This window comes from Bombus huntii, chromosome 1, assembly GCF_024542735.1.
Source record: "Bombus huntii isolate Logan2020A chromosome 1, iyBomHunt1.1, whole genome shotgun sequence".
Classification (NCBI taxonomy): Eukaryota; Metazoa; Arthropoda; class Insecta; order Hymenoptera; family Apidae; genus Bombus; species Bombus huntii.
This window is the reverse complement of record NC_066238.1, coordinates 20,950,308-20,970,253: the sequence shown is the minus strand read 5'-3', so window position 1 is coordinate 20,970,253 and position 19,946 is coordinate 20,950,308. Positions and strand designations below refer to the sequence as shown.

Genomic DNA, 19,946 nt, shown 5'->3' with positions numbered 1-19,946 from the left:
TTGACTTATAAAACGTTAATTTTTAAAGATTATTTAAAGCCATTTACAGCTGTTCTAAACCTGCTCTGCATACGACTAGAACATTTTCCTCGTCGTAATAATCAGTCGTAAACATGACGCGTCACTCACACAAGTGGTGCCTCTCGCCTACTAGAATTACTATTTCACAGTATTTGCTTCGAAGGGATTAGTATTATTATAGCATCACACATCCTTCATTTCGATAATAATTCAGTTTGTGATGAGTAATTATACGCCTAGCGAAATTGTTGGCATGATTTCGATTCCAGGAGAGTGTCAGAAAGATTATAGGGCAAATGCATGGTTGCGTCGAGAAAGATCTCCTGATTGCCGTGCTAGGGGAGGAAATTTGCAACGATAACGTCGTAGACAGCAGTCATGACAGAAGCAGTACTCGCAGTAATTTCTTTAAATTCTCATATCAGTCGGCAAATATTGTAAAAACCAATTATGGCATGTCACATGTTATACATCTGACGAAACCACGTTCAAGAATAGTGGACTATTGAATAGATATAGCAGCAATTATTGGGTCGATGAAACCTCCACACTGGCAGAGATCGGTTGATTGTCGACGCCAATGATCGTTAAATGTATGGTACGGCATAGTGAAAGGTCACTTAGTGAATTTAAATTATTTAATGGAACATTAACTGAAGCCCGATACAATACTTTCTTAACTAACAAATTACAAAATCCTCTTGAAAACGTTCCATACGCTACCAGGATATGGTTTTAATATGATGATGCTCCTATACATAATGATCGCCGAGTTTGTATAACTGTGAATAACGTGTTTCTGGAAAAGACAGTAAAATTCTCTTCTCATCAAGATCTCCAGATCTAACCCCTTTAGATCTCTCTTTGTAAGGTTTCACAAGGGAACAAGTTTATTGAAAGGAACCACTCCTAAAAATTTAATGTAAAAATTCGAACAAAGAATGCCTGCCAACAAATTAGTTCTGCAACTTTTCAGAAGGTGGAGAACTGTTGTTTATGAAAAGAATAGCTTATTGCATCGATGTACAAAGCTGCCCTTTCAAATATAAGACACAGAGAACAAATTCTATACATATTTGACGAAGATAAGCTTTAAATGGGAATGAGTGAACCCGAATGACTTCTAAAAACCAACATTTTATAGGTCAATAAATTCGACCCATGGTCTATAAACATGGCTAAATGAAAACATATAGTTCCATTAAAAAAAAACAGATTTCCTTGACATCTCGAGAACACCTTCACTGTCATCATAAGATATTTTCTTTGAAAGAGCACAAGTATTACTTGAAATACTTTTCCGAATAATGTACAGTTTAAGAGATATTTGCATGGATCAATTAAAATTACACCCTGTATATAATCTTATCCTTTTTCTTAATCGTAATTTTGTTTATCGCAGCGTGATCGTGGCATATTGATTAAAATCCCTAATTCGCTTTGAGGCGACTTTGGGATATTTTGATAGTACTATTGGCAGTAATACATAGTGACGTTTCAAAATTTATAACTGAAGATAACTGACATTATAAATTTGTGTTTATAGTTTTCTCATTTTTACCAAATGTTTTAACAGTGACATTAATGTAAATGTAATAATGAATGAAATAATGACGCTTAAGGAAAATCATATAAAAATTTCGGATTTACAAGTTAAGGATTTACTGCAGAATCAGATCAAGTTAATCGATCATATCAAAAATAAACGAAATCAAGACTTTAGCGGTAATTTATTATATTATTTGTATCGTACTTTTTGTGTACAAATAAAGGTATTTTCTTTTTCAGAAGATGGAATAAAGATCACAGATTTAACATCAAAAATAACTTCTATGAGGGATACCCTTCAGTCTGAAAAACAAACATTGGAATATAAAAATCATGTTTTATCTAAGCACTTAGACCACATAGTAATTGTTTGTTATTTTTGTATATTACATTGTTATAAAATAATACAGCAGAAATAAAAATTTAATACTTTTTAAAGACAGAGTTGGATGCAGAGAAAAATAAATTTTTGGAAGAATGTCAACAATTGGAATTGCAAAGAAATAAACTTAAAACATGTAAACGAAACATACAGGATCAAGAATTACTAGATCAAGGAAGGTTTGTATCTGATTATGATTTATTAATATTTTACTATGCTCATTCATGCTTGTATTATGCCTTAATACTAATAAGATTTTATTTTTTTGTTCTTTTTTTTTGTAATTACAGAAGAAAATATGCATTATATAGAGAATTAACTGGAATACGATGGGATTTTGGAAAGCTTAAAGAGAATATTACAGGAAGTATCCTTTTAACTTATAAAATTCCTGTAATTTAAGCAAAATTTAGCATTTCACACACATGTATGTGTGTATATATATATAGTATGAAAAATATATAGTTTTATTATATGAAAAAATGGTTCAGACAAGAAGTGTGTAGTTTTAAGGGACATAATCTGGTATAATTAGTATTTTGGTGATGGTTAAGTGGAGGTTATATGAGGATGGTATCCATTTTTTTAAATGGGATCATACAGTTTTAAATACAATAATCGATGTATTTTGGCATTCCCTATAAAAAAGTATTAATCTATTTATATCGAAAAAATTTTAGTTGAGCAGATATTCGAACTTTAATTTGTAAAATTTAATGCATGAAAGACAAAGGCAATGTAAACATGTTTTGCATCATTCATTATTATTTATTTTTGCTTCATACATTAAATTTGATAAATTAAAGTTAAAATATCTGCTAAACTTATAGAAAATGTTTAGCTGGATCGATTAAATGTTATGTCAAAGTTATCTTAATATCTCAGATAGTATAAGGTATTGGAAAATCAAAATGTAATCTTCTGGTTAGACTCCTGAAATATAATAAATTTCACTTTATAGATTTTTTGATAAAGTCAATAGATAATGACTTATTTCAGGTGATAGTTTTTACTGATGCATTCTATATATATAAAACTATATCCTTAATAATAATATTAGATATATATAAAGGAGTGTATATCCATCACTTTTCTTATTCAAATGAAGAAAATACAAAAGATTTGAATAATCTTTTATGGCAAGAGATATATCAATCTGTGATCCATAACGAGCATAAAAACACATATGATAAGGAAAATACTGTACAAAATAAATAATTGTATCATGAATTGAAATAAATTTATATTCCATAAATTTTGTCATCAATGTAAAAATATTCCTTAAAAAGTAAAAGCATGATAAGTTACTAGATTTGAAAATCTACAGAGTAAATATGTGTGAAGCTAATATTATTTTTAATTTTAAATATAATCCTGAATATTTATCATAGTTTATTATATTCTTTTCGGATATTAATACTTTTCTGATTTATTTACAAAATCTATCCTCTTCAAGCCGTAATCATCAAATTGATGATTACCTTTTTCAAATTTAAAGTCAAGGCGCCGTATTACATGTTCCTCTGAATGTTAGGTTAGGTTAATTTCTAACCTTAAAAGTTGGTCGTCATCTTGTACATACATGTACGCGAGTATCTAATTTTGGTTCCTGAAATTGTTACGATATATTGGCAACTATCTCATAATAAACTAACGAATATATAGAAGAACGGTATTTTGTTAGAAAAAATAAGTTCTCATTAAAGAAAGATGTCAACTTTACTACGATTCATCCGTTCTCAAGGAATTAAGAGCGGATTGACGTTTCTAAGGCCGAAAGAAAACAATATATGTAACAGAATACACCGAAGTGATGTATCAGTTAAAAATTCTGAAAAAGAAAGTACGTATGAGGTAAAAAAAACATGGGCCAGTTATGGATTTTGTGACGAAGATCAGAAAACTGATAGCCAAATCATGCATGTAACATTCTTTATATCTGTATCCGTGTCCTTGGTGTTTGGTGCTCTTATAATTGGTTATGCACCAGACCCATTTTTGCAAGATTGGGCTCAACGAGAAGCATATTTGCAACTTCGTTACAGAGAAGAACATGGTTTACCACCAATTGATCCAAATTTAATAGATCCATCAAAAATCAAGCTCCCAAGTGAAGAGGAATTAATTGATGTTGAAATAATTATTTAAACAATATCAAAATTGTGGAGAAGAAATTCTAAGAAGAACACTAGTAGTTTTAATTATTAAAATAAAATTTGTTATTCTGATATTTACACAATAACAGTTGATACAAGATCAATCTGTACAATATTTAATAAATGATTCTTGTTCAAAATGATAGTTTTGATTTTGCTGTATAAACATTTTCCAAACTTAATGTATATTAGCAGACACACAATTTGTATTTTGAGAAAGATATATTTGCATTTATTGTGCTGTCAACATTGTTAAAAATAATTGCTGAAATTTAAATCACTATTAATTTCTGAATCTTAAATAAAATCCATTTCATTAATATGTAAATGTTTTATTCCTTTATTTAATAACGAATTCAAACTTTTAGTCTGCACATACATTACATATATATAAAGTTTAATGATTAAAAAATAATATTTATCATTATACATAAGTATCAACGACAAAATATAAGAAGAAACAGATCAAGTAATATGTTAAGATTTAATACTTTTTCAAATGTTTTAATTTGACTTTAGTTTAAGTAGTCAATATTCCTTATCTATGTACAGAATTACATAATTTATCCCTGCATGTCTGAAAATTTGTATACATTACGTTTAAACAAATAATAAAGTATAAATGCATAAAGTATAGTAATACATATATTTGTAATAGATACATTACGCTCTTTATTTTACCTTTATTCTTCAATATTTACTTTATTATAAAACAGATATTTTTTTCATTAGAAATAACATAATCGTTACTGCGTTGTTGTTGGTGGCACCGTAAATGTAGGAGTTGTACTAACACCACTCAATTCATTTTGCTGGAGAACAGATGGATAGAAAGAAGAATTTTGTGGTAGACTTGCACTAACGGTAATAGGTGGCATCCCGGGTAACGATATGGGCGTCGTTACTACATGAGATTGAGGCACATTAAACTGTACTGGTGGTGATATATCACTCTGTACAGTTGTGAAATCTTTCGGCGTACCGACAACACCAGTTGCTTCGCTTAAAACTGTCGCATTAGTAGTAAAAGTTGGCAAAGGTGGAGTAGTTGGCATACCAGGTATATTCGGCATTGTATTTTGATGTGACGATGGCATGATAGGATCATTATCTGAATAAAAATAATGTCATTATATTTACTTATTTGAAAGTTAATAATAATTTATGGATACTTACTACATGTTGTATTTACAACAGTTTGATTAGGCATAACATGAGACACAGAATTAGTAGTAGTAGATCCTCCAATAGCAGCAGGATTCAATTGAGGCATAGTATATGTTTGTACACTTGATGTGTATATATTTTGCACCATTGTAGTAGAAGTAGTTTCAACTTCGGATTTTGTAACATTTTCTTGTGCTGACATGTAATTCGGTGGAATAGAGAAACCTGGTGGTATGTTTATAATCACATTACTTCCTTCTGTGTGAGTAATGCTTGATGTAACTGGATTTGGATTAGTAGCTTTAACATGAGACTACAAAAGGAAGAAATAGAACTTAGTTACAATACTTTGATAAATTTCTTGTGACATTTCAAATTGGTACATACTGTATACAAATTATTTGATTTATGCTCTTGAATATTTCTAATGGGTATTCTGTGCAGATATCCATAACCAATTCCACAACCCAAACTATAAAAGTATAAAAAATATTCGTAAGATATGAATTACAGTAATATTTTGAAATACTAATGTTAGGTTAACAAATTTACCTTCCTTCTCCACCCCAAGTATGATTGGGTGTAATTGTAACTTCTCTACAAGAATCATCTTGTGTGTTATATATGTACAATTTCAAAGGTCGTGATTCATGTGCTTCTATTAAAGTAAATATATCCTCAGACTCGTGTAAAACTGAATCAGCACCAATAATATAATCTGTGAATGGACGTAGACCTGCTAATTCAGCTGGAGAAGATGGATGCACTTCCTATAAAACATAATTCAAAAAATTTGTCTTCTTATGTACTTTTTAACTTTTTCTGACTTAATTGTGGTTATACTTACAAGAATATGCCAAACATTTTCATTGGAACCTTCAAAAGAACAAAACCTTACACTAACACCAAGGAGACCCTGTCCACCCCATGTGAGACTAGGTACTATAACAGTTTGTCTTACAGATTGTGTTTTACTACTGTATACTGTAAGTGTTAGTTTTTTATCTACGCCATTTTTGAGAAGCTCCTTTAATGTATCATTATCTTGATCCTGTAAGAATAAATTATTCTTTTAATTTAAACATTATATAAATTTAATAAATTCTATTGATATAAAGTATCAATAGGTATCATGGAACACATACCAAGCGTGTATTTCCAATAGATACAATAAAGTCAAAGAATGCTTCCAGTCCAGCTTTCTGACCTGGAGAACCTTCCTGTACCTATTTCAGTCATGACGTTCGAATCAAATTTACTAAATATCTAACAAAAAGATTTATTGAAAAATAACTTGAAACTTCCAATTTTTAGATAATCTAATATGTGATGAAATTACTTAATAAATTTTTTCTTAAACTATAGTAAATTTATAATATATATCAAAATATTAATTACTGAAAGTTTAACATTTATTTTGGTAAATAAAAAAAGTATAAATATATAAAATAAACTACACTATTTCAACAAATGTTCTTACCCTCAATACATGGTAACCTTCTGTGCCACCTCCTGGTATTTCGATACTATGAGAAGATCCCATTTTTAAAGAGGAAACTTCTTAAGTCACTTGGTTTAAAAGAATACAAAGCATTAAAGTGATTGTTGTCTAAGAATTAATCACGGAAATAGAAAAATATGTAACACAAAATCTATGTACAAATTCGTTGGTGACGTAGCCTATCATATGTAGAGGTTCTGCTATGCTATATGCTTACGATTCAGTGTTACCAATTTAACAATATACATATATGTCATTTCTTTTATAAAAAGAGAAGTGTTTACTGATTGTAAATAATTTGTGACTAAATTAGTTAATTTGGCTAATTTAATGAAGTCATAACAATCCTATAATATTATCGTTATAATTTTATAAATATGTACATTGAAATATAATATTGAATTTTGTAATGACATTTAAATTGTTAATAGGACTTAAATTTTGTCTAATATTTCTTTTCATGTATAAATCATGGCAAATAACATTTCGCGTGTAATATTGATAAATTTATTTTTGAGTATTACACATAATATATATATATATATGTATAGTATTTTAAATAAATTCATTTTCTAAAATATGAAAGACGCATTTAATGCATTTACATGAAAAATTTTATAGAAAATTAGTTATAGATCTTAATTTGATATATGTTAATTTATGAACTTATATATTTAATAAATACAAGTAGATATTAGGAGATTGATATGAAAATTTCAATTGAAAACTTGCTATAAGGAATAGTTGGACATCATTTGCGCATGTGTTATAAATAAATTCGAACATGTTTGAAATTAAACTATCTGTAACTGTCTTATAAAGGTAAAGCAAGAACAATTCGTATTGTAAGTACGAAAAATCTTTGAATACGAAACATGGATTTAGATATAGAAAAGATTCATAGTATTTTAACTGAAGCTAATCTTCCGTCAAGCATAAATGATTTAAAAAATCCGACAGAAGAATTTATTGTAAACCTAATTGAAACGTTTCTAAGAAGGTTTCATATTGATGTTAATGCAATTGATAATGTAAGAAATATATTATTTGTTATTCAAATACAAATATAATTATACAAAAAAATACAATACAAAGTACAATACACCAAATTTAATTTTACTATAGGCAACAATAGAACAACGGGACATAATGTCATACTGTGAAGATTCTAGTATAATTGCACTTATAAATTTGCATGTTGTTATGGTTCAAATATGTGATAGAATATATTTAAAAGATCTGTGTATTACAGATATTACCAGTCCAGGTAGTATTTAATTATAAACTTAAAATGTTATAAATAATATTTGTCACTTTGATGAAAAATGATTGTATTGTTCAGGATCAAAAAGAGTACGGAAACAAGCAAAATTTCTTGCAAATTTCATATTGTACGCAACTAATAAAGAATCAGATATAGAAGATAAAGTTATTGAAATTCAGAACAGGGCAAAGATCTTACACGATATGGTGGAAAAGAAAAATGAAATATTACAAGCTATAAATGACAAGGCATTGCATATAGCAAAACAACTATCAATAAAGGAAAAGGTACTATTATTGGTAAATTCAGTTTGTATTTATATTATAAATTATTTATATTATATTGATCTATTCTTCTTTAGCTTATTGCTGAAATTCAAAAGCTACAGTCTAAACGTGAGAAGAATAATAAAAAACAAATTGAATTAGCGGCAAAGATAACAGCTGCAGAAGAGGAAAAGCAAAAGACAGTGGAACTTTGTGGAACTTATAAAGCACAGGCATTAAAGGTAAATTAACATCTGAAAATTGAAATTATTTGTATGTATTATGTTACATAATGATTAAGATATATAATTATAGTCAAATAAAACAATAACAGAATTGCAATCAGAAATTGTAAAATCTCCTGAAGGATATCAAAAGCGTTTAAGTGAATTAGAACAACAGCTAAGTGCTAAAGTCAAGGAACGTGAAACAATACAGGCAGCATTCCAGGATAAAAAATGTTTGATTGAACAACAAAAAAATGAATTGGCTTTTACCCAAGAACTATTGGAAAAGTTCACTGAAGTTCGAGATATACACGATCGATTAAAGTGATTAAATAATTTTTCTTTAATCTTGATTAAGAATTCCTTAAGTATTAATTTATTGCACTCTCAGCTTTTTTCTATTTTCTATTTTCAGAAAAATAAAAGTACAAGAGGATACTATAAAGAAACAAGTCGATACTCTCAGAACAGATGTTGCAGAATCTGAGAAAAGATTAGTAGTTCAAAAGGATCATGATAAAGAAGATGAAATAAATGAACTTCAAGCACAGTGTGATGAACGTCTCTCTCCTTTACGTAATTTAAATACTCAATTATTAAGGTGAATTAGAGTCAAAATTTCCTATGCTATTTTAAATAAAGGATTACTTCCTTTGTTTGGATTTAAAAAAGATTTTTAATTACAGTAATAAGAAGTTATGTAAAGAAAATTTAGAAAAAGCACAAATCCAACACAATGAAGATTGTTTAAAGCTAAAAAAGATTCAGAATATGATAAAGAAATTGGAAGATGAAACTGCAGGACTTTTAAAAAATTACCAAGATTTATACAACAATGAAATTTCAAGTGTAAGTTTTATTAGAATGTCACATATTATACAATATATATATAATTAATTTTTCTGCATTATTAGGAAAAATCTTTATGGAAAACGTGGACAATTGAATAACAATCATGTTATATCTTGTAAATGTATCAGGGAATATATATTTAAAAACACAGTGTATCTTATTTCATTTAATTACATATATTAACAGCATTTCTGTATAATTTATTGCGTATTTATTTATCTAAATATTATTTTTATTGCATCATTTAATAAGTGCTAAAGAATAATTAATGTGAATAAATATATAAAATACAACAATACAGCTTTAATACAAGAATTAATATAAATACTTCGATTTTTTTCTATTAGCTTATTTTAATAGTTTTATTGCGTGTATTGCCAAGTAGTAATTTCAACAGATTTATGACGATAAGTTTATAGTTACAAGTAGATTTTCTACAAGTCACAATACTCGTAAAAAGATAAATAAAGAATAAATCTTTATTTTATTTACACTTATAATAAAATTGAATTATATGTATATATATGGAACAAGTTACATACTTGATTTTAAATTCAATGTACAAAACTCATCATTATATCTATAAAATTCATAAGTTGAAAAATATCTCAATTCTCATGGCTTTACATTTAAAATAATTTTCAAAGCACGAACATTTTAATAAAATAATTTCAATTTATATAGTTTTAATATATTAACAATTTTAATTTAATAATATCTGTGATGTAACAATTTCAAATTGTTTGGAATGTATTCTGTTTTCAAAAATGCACAGTTGTAAATGACTGAATTTTTACTTAATAGTAAAAGAAAAGTATGCTTTTATCTTTTAATATTGATAATGAAAATATGTCGTCATTATGAAAAGTAATATATATTTTGTGCATTTTGTTTTAGTTTTGTTTTATGTTTACAAAGTATGCCAATGTTAATGTTGGCTTTATATTAGACATGCAATGAAAATCGAATGTTTCATCAATAAACTCAATCAAATCTCCTCTGTGCAATAAGTTTATATATTATTTACATATTGATAGCTTTAACAATATAACAAGCTTTAACACTATCATAATCATAAATTAAAATAATGTACAATATTTATAACAGCATATACATGAATTGTCATAATTTTGCATAATTTGCACAAACATACAAGATATTATGGTTATTATTTATCGCTCTATGAGTATCATTAATAGTTGTCATGAAACATTATATACATATCTTTCTTTTTGTATACAAGAGTTTTCTCTATGTATATATGATGGAACTAAGTGCCCAAGAAAATTTGTCAAATGTACAGAAAAGAGCAATTCTTTAACAAATAGTGAATGGCTCCAAAGTTTACATTAAATCTTACATTTCTTATATATTCACCAATTCCCCTTTCTTTTTATCTTTTGTACAAATATTTCAATAAATTTAACAATCTTTTAACTTATCTGCTGTGTAGATGTCCTCCCTATAACGTTTATATTATTTAATACTTACAATTCATATTATTTCTTGTTCGTTTAAACATTTATATGTCACACGCGCATGTATAGGGACGTGTAATTTTAGGTATAATAATGTATATAATCAACCAAACTTATAAACTTAAGTTATTAATACAATTTAATTGATTAAATTACACTATATGGCAGTGATACAGAAAACTAAATTCTGGCTCCCTTTAAATAAATTAATTTATAATCTTGTGGTTTCTGCTTTTGTTTCTCCAGTGGGTATCAATTTAGAACTTTCAAATAATATAAAGAACTATTTTTCTTAAATTGTGTTTCACATAATATGCTATGTATAAGTATTAGAAAGTGTTCAGATATTTTCATTTTAAAATCTTACTAGTTACAAAAGTTCTCCGAACTAATTATCTTCAATGTTCAAAAAAAGCACAAACACATGCATTTTGCACAGTATTTTTTAATAATACAAAAGAAATAAAAATAAAATATTTTTTTATTGAAAAATTATAATATAACATTCGTAACAATAATACACTGGAATAGGGAACAATTTAAAAGTTGTAATAAAATATAGCAAATTTCAATCTGTTTATGTTCTAAATAAATTCAGAAATCATGGAATTCCAAAAATAAATTGTGAAAGTAATGATGCTATACAAAGTCCCATCTTTCTTAAGAAGTAGAATATAAATCAGCCTCCTTTTATTATTTGATAGACTGAATTTATGATTATTAAAAAAATTTTTAAGTGTCAGAAGAGTTAAATGATTGCTTTGGGGATACATTCATATAATGTATATTATATATCTCCCTTTTTTCTTTCTGTCTTTTTTTTGATTTGATATTAATATGCATATGATACCATACTGAACACTCTGATTGATTAACAAATCATAATGGTATACTTTTTTATCAGACTAAGTAATAATGTGATGCAATGTACAGTCTTTTTAAGTAAATACCAATTCCAAGTTTTGATCTTTTAAACACATATTATTCAGATTTATGAACATTTTTATGACTCTTAGTATTTTTTCAGTAATTACAAATTTTAAATTAGTTTTGTTATGTTATTTAAAACAAGAGATAATCAATAAACAATTTTGAAAAAATACTTTGGTTTAAATATTTTCTGTCACAATGTATATTTACAAACACTGTTATATACTGTTAGAATCATGAAGATTTACTTGCAAATATTTTTCTCAACGCATTTTTACTACAAAGTAAGATTACTCTTAGTATTAGAATTATGGAAAAACATTTATATAAATTATTTTAAAACCGAGATTGAACAAACACGATGCAATGAGTTAAAAACATTTTGTTCATTCAAAATTTATGGCAAAACATATTTTTATTTAAACGTAATTTGCACGTAATTCTATATAGATAGACATAAAGATGTTATAGAAAATATGATTATTAGAAAAATTATAAGATTTCTCTAAATTCAATTTTTACTGTCTCAAAGAATAAGTCAGTCATATTATATTCTTTTCACAGAATATTCGATACTCGATATTCGATACTGCAAATAATTTTTTTAATGAAATTATAAGATATCTCCATTATTTTTTGCTATAGGATACAGAACGATATTATTAGCATTCATAAAATTACTAGCCATTTAGCCTTACATTTTTCCACGAAAATATACAAACATGATAGAATTAAATAATGTAGTTATTAAAAAATAACACTAGCCCATCTGTGGGTCTTTCTGGTTTCCAAGGAGCCAAGGCCTAAGTAATTGAGTGAAGAATGACAAAATAAAAGATATTATATTAAAAAGTAGCACTATTTAATTTAATAAATATAATTCTGAAAAAATTGATATAAATCTTTTTATTCTAATATTCTGAATTAATTAAAATATTGCTCTTTCACTTTGATATTTTGAATTAATTAAAATATTAAATCATTTTCCTACGAGTCTATTAAATTTTTTGATAATTAAAATCTTTAAACAATCATATACTAGAATATTCGAATATAAATCTATTGAATGGTTTAACAGACATATTATAAGAACAGAATCCTTTAATATACAAAGAAAAATATTTAGTGTGAACTTATTATTCCCTTCCCCATTACTATTTTATTAACTTTTTTTTAAACAGAGTATGGAGATCAATATAGTAATGGACCACTTTTGAATCAACTATGTACAATAATATTCGCTCCAAAATACAATAGCATATTAAATAAATCTTGGTCTGTTACAGAATCAATAATTTAATTCAATTATATACTGTGTATATGTTCTTAAAAATAAGGAAAGAATATGTATGTACAATTAAATAAGAAACTACAACAACAATTTGTTTCAGTCGTTCAATGTATGGTCCATTACTCTTTTCTTCATTTCCATTCTAAAAATCTATCTGTATAACTTAAACAGAACTGACTTGGATAGACGAAGTTAGCGATTCATTTTCATTATGTGTTCTTAAAGTAACAGAAGTATCCATATTAGTGTTATCTATCTCTCCGCCTAACGCAAGACGTTCGCCATCAATCAAAGAAACATTGTCTACTGTAACTGAATTATTTTCTACACTATTATTCTTTTTCCTGACTGAACACCCATTAACATTTCCATCGATTTCTGTTGATTCACTATTTAACATAGAGGAACTACCTTTAATACTTTCCTTTGAAGTCGCTTGAGATCCAAGTCTTTTTTCCTTTTCAGGAATGCTAACGTGAGCATTCTTAGCTATTTTACCATCCTTTTCTCGCGGCTTTTTTCCAAGTACCGGGAAATTCGTGATTTTAGACGCAGTCTTTTGATCTTTCGATTGTCTTATTGAACCACCTCTATTTGGTTCTATCGATTCTTCTTCTGTGATCGATACAAGATTACTTTTACCTTCCCCTCCAGAATCTTCCTTCGTTTCTTGAATTGGTATATCATCTGAACAAAAGAAAAAATAAGAATACGATATTAAAATCGTAATAAGGTCATATTTTTAAAAAATACATTAAAATACTGTGAGAATAAAATGCAAGAAATTAAGCAATCTGTGTAAAGCAGAAAATAAAAGTATTAAGCTTTATATTTGTACTATTATTTATATTCGTAATATTTACATGTATGACAACATGAATGAAATATTTCATGCATGTTATAAATTAAGGGTAGCAAACAAACAAAAATATTAAAAAATTAATATTTAAGGACAGAATAGGAAATAGGAAAGACGTAGGGTAAACCTGTGTGATAACAAATGCACTATCTTCAATGAAAATAAATGTGCCAAAACTGCATGCAGGTTTTCCATTATGTGCCTTTCGATAAAGTAAGTAATACTTTAGGCTTGAATTCTTTTGCTCTTAATAATGGTGGATCCTCTGAAACGAATTCATTGATAAATGCACAAACTGCTACTAATTAAAATAGTTAATGTTACACAGTGTAACAGCTAATTTGCCGCGTGTTTTGCTGGAGAAATTTTGATAATATTCAGTGATTCTAAAGTGCTGAAACTGAATCACTAGTACCATGTATTTGTTGACAGGGCAGCAGTCGTATGAAAACCAATTGATTTATTTCCTTCCAGATACAAATTTTCCATTGATTCATGAACCATTTCCCCCAGAAATTGTTCCTCCAATACATTATACAAATGCGAACTAGATCCAATTTTGTTCTCGTCACGAGCTAAATTAGTGTTTTCTTTATGCTCTTTTCTCACTTTTTTCATATTGTGATCTTCACCTTTCTCAAATACATTTTTCTTCAAATGTTCTCTTAAATTTCGTTTAGGAGAGGATTTGACAGGGGAATTTTGATTGCTACATGTGCTTCCTCGTCTAGAGAATTCCATTGAGGAAGAACTGAGTTTTCTTATTTTGGTATCTTCTTCGCTTGAAATCGGAAGTGAATGCTTCCAATGCCAAGGGAACCTCTTCGTAGTGTTAGATACTGTTGGTTGTGGTTGCTTTTCAAGTTGGGTAGCGTACACCTCATCTTCAAATAACTTCTCATCCAGATCGTCTAACGACATATGTTTGCAAGCAATGCACATTTGCTTAGTCCAATAACTTATAAAATGTATTTGTTACTGATCAAATGTTTAAATATGTGTTCTATGTATTTGTGGAATATGTACTTCATGCAAAATTAAATTTTTATAAAGAAATAAATTTTTCTATCTGTGAATTTTGAAAATCTCATTCATACTACTAAATGCAAATATTGATCTATTCTAACTTAACTCTTATCACTCAAACCATCAGCGATGCTGCCAATCGCAAACCAACGTTCTACTCCAACCGACAACATTGGAGTGATGAGGGATAAGAGTTATAAACTAAAATATATTTAGAAAGATAACTACAATTACTATCAAATGCCATTTGTTTATGATAAAATTCATATACTTCATTATATTCATGCATTTTTCACCATGTATACATTAATATCTCATATTATATACTATATGTTTATCTTTGATTCTTAACTTCTATTTAAAAAAATTGTCTAGATTAAAAAACTTTTAGTTCATTTATTATTATTTAAATTCATTTATCATTATGTTATTCATTTATTTCAGTGCATACTAATTAGTAATTGCTATACAACAACTGACATGCTGGATATTTATAATTAATTTAATAAAAAATAGTTCTCGTATTGTGCGTAAGACATTAAAAAAAATAAACATAAATAAAATGTCTGAGCATATTAATTTGTCAGATGATATAAAGATTTAGTTAAAATAAAACATATACCTGGTAACTTTTTGGTCCGGAACGAAGCATTTGTGATCATCGATTTAGATACCGTAGCGGTTGCAGTAGCTGGCGATAATGCAACACTAATCCCAATTGGCCCGTCATTAGGTTGTCCTAGAATGATTAATTATCATTAAATATTTGTATAACATATTTTACATTTTTGTATTGATTATCTTGTATTGACATACCTGATGGTCCAGTACTGGCAGAATTACGTATAGCATTTGTGACTAGCATAACATCTGGATATGTTTCATAACATGCTCGATTATGAATATCGTCTACTGCTTGTGTTCCTAAATACCAACAGTCATTATACCTGCCAATATATGTTACTTTTTATTACTATTAATTTTAGTAAAATATTTTCTTTATTAATATGATATTTACTTTACTTGACAAGTTACTATTTGAAAAATATGTTACTCACATAGCAAAGTATACAGCATGCAAGAATTCAAGGAGAAATTGACTTGATACAGGTATACGTGGTAGAAGTCTTGGAACGAAACTAGACTCGCTTCCATACGAGGATCGTTGATGATGTCCTGGCTTCATAAATCCTTGAGTAACAAGTCTGCAATAAATGATTTGATATAATTATTATATATTTATCAAATATATAAAAACAATTAATTTCATCTTACTTGGTAGCAACTTTGCATAATTGCTCTAATGCAAATTTACTTATATAACCGAGTTGTTGATTATAGATAAAAAGAAGAGCAGTCATAACTTTTAATCTATTTTGAGCATTTAGTGTCTCAACTTGTTGCAGTGGACCCCAGCTAACAAGTTTCGTATTACATTCTTCAAACCTGCGTACTGCACTCTCAGTTAAAGAAGCAGGTGCCAAACTTGCAGGCTGTACAAGAAGGAATAATTAGAATAACATTTACATACTTATAAAATTCAATTGTCTAGCGAAACAGATATACCTCATGAAATATGGAAAGCATGGCAAGTGAAGGTAGTCTAAAAGAAATTGCTTTTTGTTGCCCAGATTTATCCATTATTTCTAGATTATACAAACCAATTAGTAGTGTTTCTACAGACCGACAATTCTGTAAAAAGAGAATTAACTTAACTGAGAGTATGTCAAATTAAAAATTTGAGATAATGGATGCGTATGATTTACTTTTTGTATTAAGAAACAGCAATTATAATTCTTTTGTATATTTCTTAAGATGTATTTAACAAAATATTTAAAGAATGAAAATATTGATACATATTAAATGAAAATTGAGATATATTTTTACATATCTGTTGTGTAAAAATTTCTAAATTACTGATATCATAATATCTTTTAACTTAAATTGGAGTTTGTACATATTTCACTTGAATATAACTGTCCTATAATTAAGAAATGACAGTGCTATTTTACCATATAATTTTGATTTAAATTATAGTTGTTCTGTTATATAACATGATTTAAGTATGTTGTTTAAGTATTGTTTCCCAACAATTATAGTATCTTACCTTAATGTCACCATGAGCTGCAGAATTCAAGTAAATGTATACTAATGTTGGCAAAAATTGCAAGGTGAACCTTTGCAATTCTGTTTCTCGAGAGCGATAAAAATTATATAACTGATCGCATACTGTATCCATTAACTACAATGAATAAAAAAATGTTGGTATAAATGAATAAAATATAATCTAATATACTTTCAAATAAAAGACAGAACTTTATACAGAAGACATTTTATTTGAGTTTTATTTCAATATTAACTCTTTCCGGTCATAATTTCTGAGAGCATCGATCTGCCCAATATTACAATGCCGAACAATACTTGAACTTTGACACGAAAGAGTTAAAAATAAACTAACAAAAACTTTATAAGATTTAATATATATGTCAAAGGAATTAATTAAATTCTATTAAGGTATAAAAAATATTTGTCAGAAACATATTACCTGACTATATTTACTACGTTCTTCCAAGAGTACATAAAGCGCTCTGACTATTTCATTGTCTTGTGATAAAGTAGTGGCAAAAGTATGGAGCTCTGACGATGACACATCTGCACAATCTACTAGCCATTCATTTATTAAACTTTCCGTCATTTTTATTTTCCTTTTGCCTGTGTCAATAAATCAGGATTTTGTTGATAAGAAATTTCGGTATCCAAGATAAACCATCTAATACTTTGACAATCATCACACGAATCTTATGATTGATCATCAAAATGATTTATTTATTCATAAATACGTTTCTTAAAAATCATTCGTCCAGTATGCATCATTACTTTCAATCAATTAATTTATGTCATGTTTAAGATAAATATGTAAATTGGAATACCAAGACAACTGTAATAGCATGAAATGTCAGTAACATTGCTCGACGTCGTTGTCACGCGCGATTTCAATCTCTTAAATTTAAATCTCTTGTTTGTCGTTATAGTTGCTCTTGTATTAATTAATGATAGTTAACAAGAAAGCTACAACTCTATTGAGATCACGCTGAAACATGTTTTAGTTACCTCCATGTCTTCATCGAACGGCATACAATTCTCACTTTTAAGGCTGACACTTGTAACTTTGTAACCACGGTAGCTTGTGAGATGAATTGCTAACAACTAGATAGGTATGTATCATTGCCATAAATGTACAAGAGAATCTACTCATTTTTGATTGGATAAAAACTTTAAATTATTTAGAATTAATGAAACTGAGATATAAATGTTGAATAAATATACAGTTATAATTTCTGTAATATTTACATAAACTTCCAATTTTTTCATAATAATTCTATAATTATAAAAAACATGTTTTCAAATAGCCCTGTTTAAGATTATCGCACACATAAGAATTTACCCAGAGTCGGCAAAAAATAAATGTTCAGCTTCAAACTTAACATTCATACTTTTGGATCATTTTAAACGTTGCAGCGTGATTACGCTGGTGATTCACAAAGATGTTTAAAATGAGGTTTGAAAGTTATTTATTAAAAAGTGGAGCGGCCACATAAGTCGGTCGAAAAATTAATGGAAAATTATAAAAATGTTGTAAAGTAAAAGTTTTAGAATGTCATTTTTTTTCTCAACTTCTACAAATATTAATACAAGTAAGTGTCCAGCACATGTTTCCTATTATTTACAAATTTGCATTTCTTTCAAGATTTTGTAATCTAAAAACATCTGTAATAATGAATCATCGTTATTATGCAATGGTATTTTAATCAGTCAATTTTTTGTATTTATGAAAATTCTAAATAAATATTTTTGAACTTTGTAACAATTTATTTCATCATTGAAACTTCCTAATGGTTAATCAAAGAATATCAAGGAAGAATGAAGTAGTATGTACTGTATTTTTTCTTATTCTTATTTGCAGTAATATATGATAATAGATGATATAGTAATAGATGATAATATCTGAATCATTAACCACTTTGTAAGATTCCATGATTATTTGATACATGTACTACCAACTGAATCATTTGTTTTAAGTAAACAAATATTGTAATTGTTAATAAAAATTTAATTTAGTTATATTGATTTCAGATTATTGAATGAAGATATAATACTTACAAAGAGTTATTGCAATATGGTTAGTATTATTATTACATCTTTATAAAATTTGTATTAAGAATTTTAATATATGATGACTTTGTAACTCATATATGAGTTCATGATTATTCATTACATGCACTACCAACTGAATCATTCGTTTTAAGTAAACATATATTATAATTATTGATAAAAATTTAATTTAGTTATATTGATTTCAGGTTACTGAATGAAGATATAATACTTACAAAGAATTATTGCAATATGGTTAGTATTATTATTACTTCTTTATAAGATTTGTATTAAGAATTTTAATATATGATGACTTTGTAACTCATATATGAGTTCATGATTATTCATTACATGCACTACCAACTGAATCATTCGTTTTAAGTAAACATATATTATAATTATTGATAAAAATTTAATTTAGTTATATTGATTTCAGGTTACTGAATGAAGATATAATACTTATAAAAAGTTATTGCGATATGGTTAGTATTATTATTACTTTCTTATAAGATTTGTATTAAGAATTTTAATATATATGATGATTTGATCACTCACATATGAGTTCATGATTATTCATTACATGCACTACCACCTGATTTTTTAAACCTAAATGTTCAAACTTAATATGTTTAAGACATGTATTTTATAATATTTTTCGTATTTTAGATGAGAAGATAATCCACTAAAGCAGTATCATCTAATTTGTACTTTTAACAAGAAAGTAACTGTATATATAATAAATACTATTTTGTTAAATATATATTTCTGTTCACTTAATATCTGATTAAATGTCTAAACAGTTAATTTTCAATCTGTTTTATTTCAA

General features: G+C 27.3%; 5 protein-coding genes and 1 long non-coding RNA gene across 19 annotated transcripts; 4 read left to right on the top strand and 2 right to left on the bottom strand.

Annotated features, from left to right (window-relative positions):
* The first annotated feature begins 100 nt into the window (after positions 1-100).
* On the top strand, positions 101-3,206 carry LOC126878071 (uncharacterized). 8 transcript variants are annotated; one of them, XM_050640516.1, is made up of 5 exons: positions 101-420; positions 1,810-1,937; positions 2,009-2,130; positions 2,242-2,318; positions 3,012-3,206. In XM_050640516.1, exons 1-5 carry the CDS (start codon positions 318-320, stop codon positions 3,167-3,169), a joined length of 588 nt encoding a protein of 195 aa, XP_050496473.1. In that variant the 5' UTR covers positions 101-317; the 3' UTR covers positions 3,170-3,206. The 8 variants fall into 8 exon arrangements, with proteins under 8 accessions (XP_050496473.1, XP_050496491.1, XP_050496511.1 ...); XM_050640534.1 differs by having other exon boundaries at positions 106-1,165; XM_050640554.1 differs by having other exon boundaries at positions 109-619.
* Positions 3,207-3,477: 271 nt separating this feature from the next.
* LOC126878147 (NADH dehydrogenase [ubiquinone] 1 beta subcomplex subunit 11, mitochondrial) lies at positions 3,478-4,250 on the top strand. Its single transcript, XM_050640695.1, has one exon. The coding sequence runs from the start codon at positions 3,662-3,664 to the stop codon at positions 4,097-4,099; it is 438 nt and encodes a 145-aa protein (XP_050496652.1). The 5' UTR covers positions 3,478-3,661; the 3' UTR covers positions 4,100-4,250.
* Positions 4,251-4,572: 322 nt separating this feature from the next.
* LOC126874771 (Golgi reassembly-stacking protein 2) lies at positions 4,573-6,973 on the bottom strand. The gene is made up of 7 exons (XM_050637208.1): positions 6,755-6,973; positions 6,420-6,500; positions 6,122-6,325; positions 5,827-6,044; positions 5,662-5,746; positions 5,284-5,587; positions 4,573-5,218 (listed from the first exon to the last, which is right to left on the bottom strand). The coding sequence occupies exons 1-7, from the start codon at positions 6,815-6,817 to the stop codon at positions 4,854-4,856; spliced, it is 1,320 nt and encodes a 439-aa protein (XP_050493165.1). The 5' UTR covers positions 6,818-6,973; the 3' UTR covers positions 4,573-4,853.
* Positions 6,974-7,115: 142 nt separating this feature from the next.
* On the top strand, positions 7,116-9,572 carry LOC126874828 (uncharacterized). Of its 2 annotated transcripts, XM_050637392.1 has the most exons (8): positions 7,116-7,806; positions 7,901-8,042; positions 8,118-8,326; positions 8,401-8,547; positions 8,621-8,856; positions 8,948-9,133; positions 9,219-9,381; positions 9,447-9,572. In XM_050637392.1, exons 1-8 carry the CDS (start codon positions 7,651-7,653, stop codon positions 9,480-9,482), a joined length of 1,275 nt encoding a protein of 424 aa, XP_050493349.1. In that variant the 5' UTR covers positions 7,116-7,650; the 3' UTR covers positions 9,483-9,572. The 2 variants fall into 2 exon arrangements, with proteins under 2 accessions (XP_050493349.1, XP_050493288.1); XM_050637331.1 differs by having other exon boundaries at positions 9,219-9,572.
* Positions 9,573-10,379: 807 nt separating this feature from the next.
* LOC126874553 (hyccin) lies at positions 10,380-18,179 on the bottom strand. Of its 5 annotated transcripts, none has more exons than XM_050636806.1 (9): positions 18,080-18,179; positions 17,514-17,680; positions 17,076-17,210; positions 16,535-16,660; positions 16,244-16,461; positions 16,027-16,173; positions 15,785-15,915; positions 15,591-15,707; positions 10,380-13,770 (listed from the first exon to the last, which is right to left on the bottom strand). In XM_050636806.1, the coding sequence occupies exons 2-9, from the start codon at positions 17,661-17,663 to the stop codon at positions 13,247-13,249; spliced, it is 1,548 nt and encodes a 515-aa protein (XP_050492763.1). In that variant the 5' UTR covers positions 17,664-17,680; positions 18,080-18,179; the 3' UTR covers positions 10,380-13,246. The 5 variants fall into 5 exon arrangements, with proteins under 5 accessions (XP_050492763.1, XP_050493059.1, XP_050493006.1 ...); XM_050637102.1 differs by having other exon boundaries at positions 17,514-17,629; positions 18,080-18,148; XM_050636966.1 differs by lacking the exon at positions 18,080-18,179 and adding an exon at positions 14,358-14,853 and having other exon boundaries at positions 13,631-13,770; positions 17,514-17,663.
* On the top strand, positions 18,052-19,880 carry LOC126878179 (uncharacterized). 2 transcript variants are annotated; one of them, XR_007695577.1, is made up of 6 exons: positions 18,052-18,183; positions 18,379-18,663; positions 19,103-19,148; positions 19,330-19,375; positions 19,557-19,602; positions 19,787-19,880. It is a non-coding gene; the product is annotated as an uncharacterized LOC126878179 (long non-coding RNA). The 2 variants fall into 2 exon arrangements; XR_007695576.1 differs by lacking the exons at positions 18,052-18,183; positions 18,379-18,663 and adding an exon at positions 18,706-18,897.
* The last annotated feature ends 66 nt before the right edge of the window (positions 19,881-19,946 follow it).

What these genes read in the sequence shown, in the direction of transcription:
- LOC126878071 (XM_050640498.1), top strand. Translation starts at nt 1,620, where the DNA reads ATGAATGAAATAATGACGCTTAAGGAAAATCATATAAAAATTTCGGAT. An exon ending in ACGAAATCAAGACTTTAGCG is followed by an intron (nt 1,747 to 1,809) that starts GTAATTTATTAT and finishes TTTCTTTTTCAG; the next exon opens with AAGATGGAATAAAGATCACA. An exon ending in TAAAGAGAATATTACAGGAA is followed by an intron (nt 2,319 to 3,011) that starts GTATCCTTTTAA and finishes TAATAATATTAG; the next exon opens with ATATATATAAAGGAGTGTAT.
- LOC126878147 (XM_050640695.1), top strand. Translation starts at nt 3,662, where the DNA reads ATGTCAACTTTACTACGATTCATCCGTTCTCAAGGAATTAAGAGCGGA.
- LOC126874771 (XM_050637208.1), bottom strand. Translation starts at nt 6,817, where the DNA reads ATGGGATCTTCTCATAGTATCGAAATACCAGGAGGTGGCACAGAAGGT. An exon ending in AAGGTTACCATGTATTGAGG is followed by an intron (nt 6,501 to 6,754) that starts GTAAGAACATTT and finishes TGACTGAAATAG; the next exon opens with GTACAGGAAGGTTCTCCAGG. An exon ending in AAAATGTTTGGCATATTCTT is followed by an intron (nt 6,045 to 6,121) that starts GTAAGTATAACC and finishes TATGTTTTATAG; the next exon opens with GAAGTGCATCCATCTTCTCC.
- LOC126874828 (XM_050637331.1), top strand. Translation starts at nt 7,651, where the DNA reads ATGGATTTAGATATAGAAAAGATTCATAGTATTTTAACTGAAGCTAAT. An exon ending in TACAGATATTACCAGTCCAG is followed by an intron (nt 8,043 to 8,117) that starts GTAGTATTTAAT and finishes TGTATTGTTCAG; the next exon opens with GATCAAAAAGAGTACGGAAA. An exon ending in GATATACACGATCGATTAAA is followed by an intron (nt 8,857 to 8,947) that starts GTGATTAAATAA and finishes TTCTATTTTCAG; the next exon opens with AAAAATAAAAGTACAAGAGG.
- LOC126874553 (XM_050636806.1), bottom strand. Translation starts at nt 17,663, where the DNA reads ATGACGGAAAGTTTAATAAATGAATGGCTAGTAGATTGTGCAGATGTG. An exon ending in TTATGCAAAGTTGCTACCAA is followed by an intron (nt 16,174 to 16,243) that starts GTAAGATGAAAT and finishes CATTTATTGCAG; the next exon opens with ACTTGTTACTCAAGGATTTA. An exon ending in CATGCTGTATACTTTGCTAT is followed by an intron (nt 15,916 to 16,026) that starts GTGAGTAACATA and finishes ATATATTGGCAG; the next exon opens with GTATAATGACTGTTGGTATT.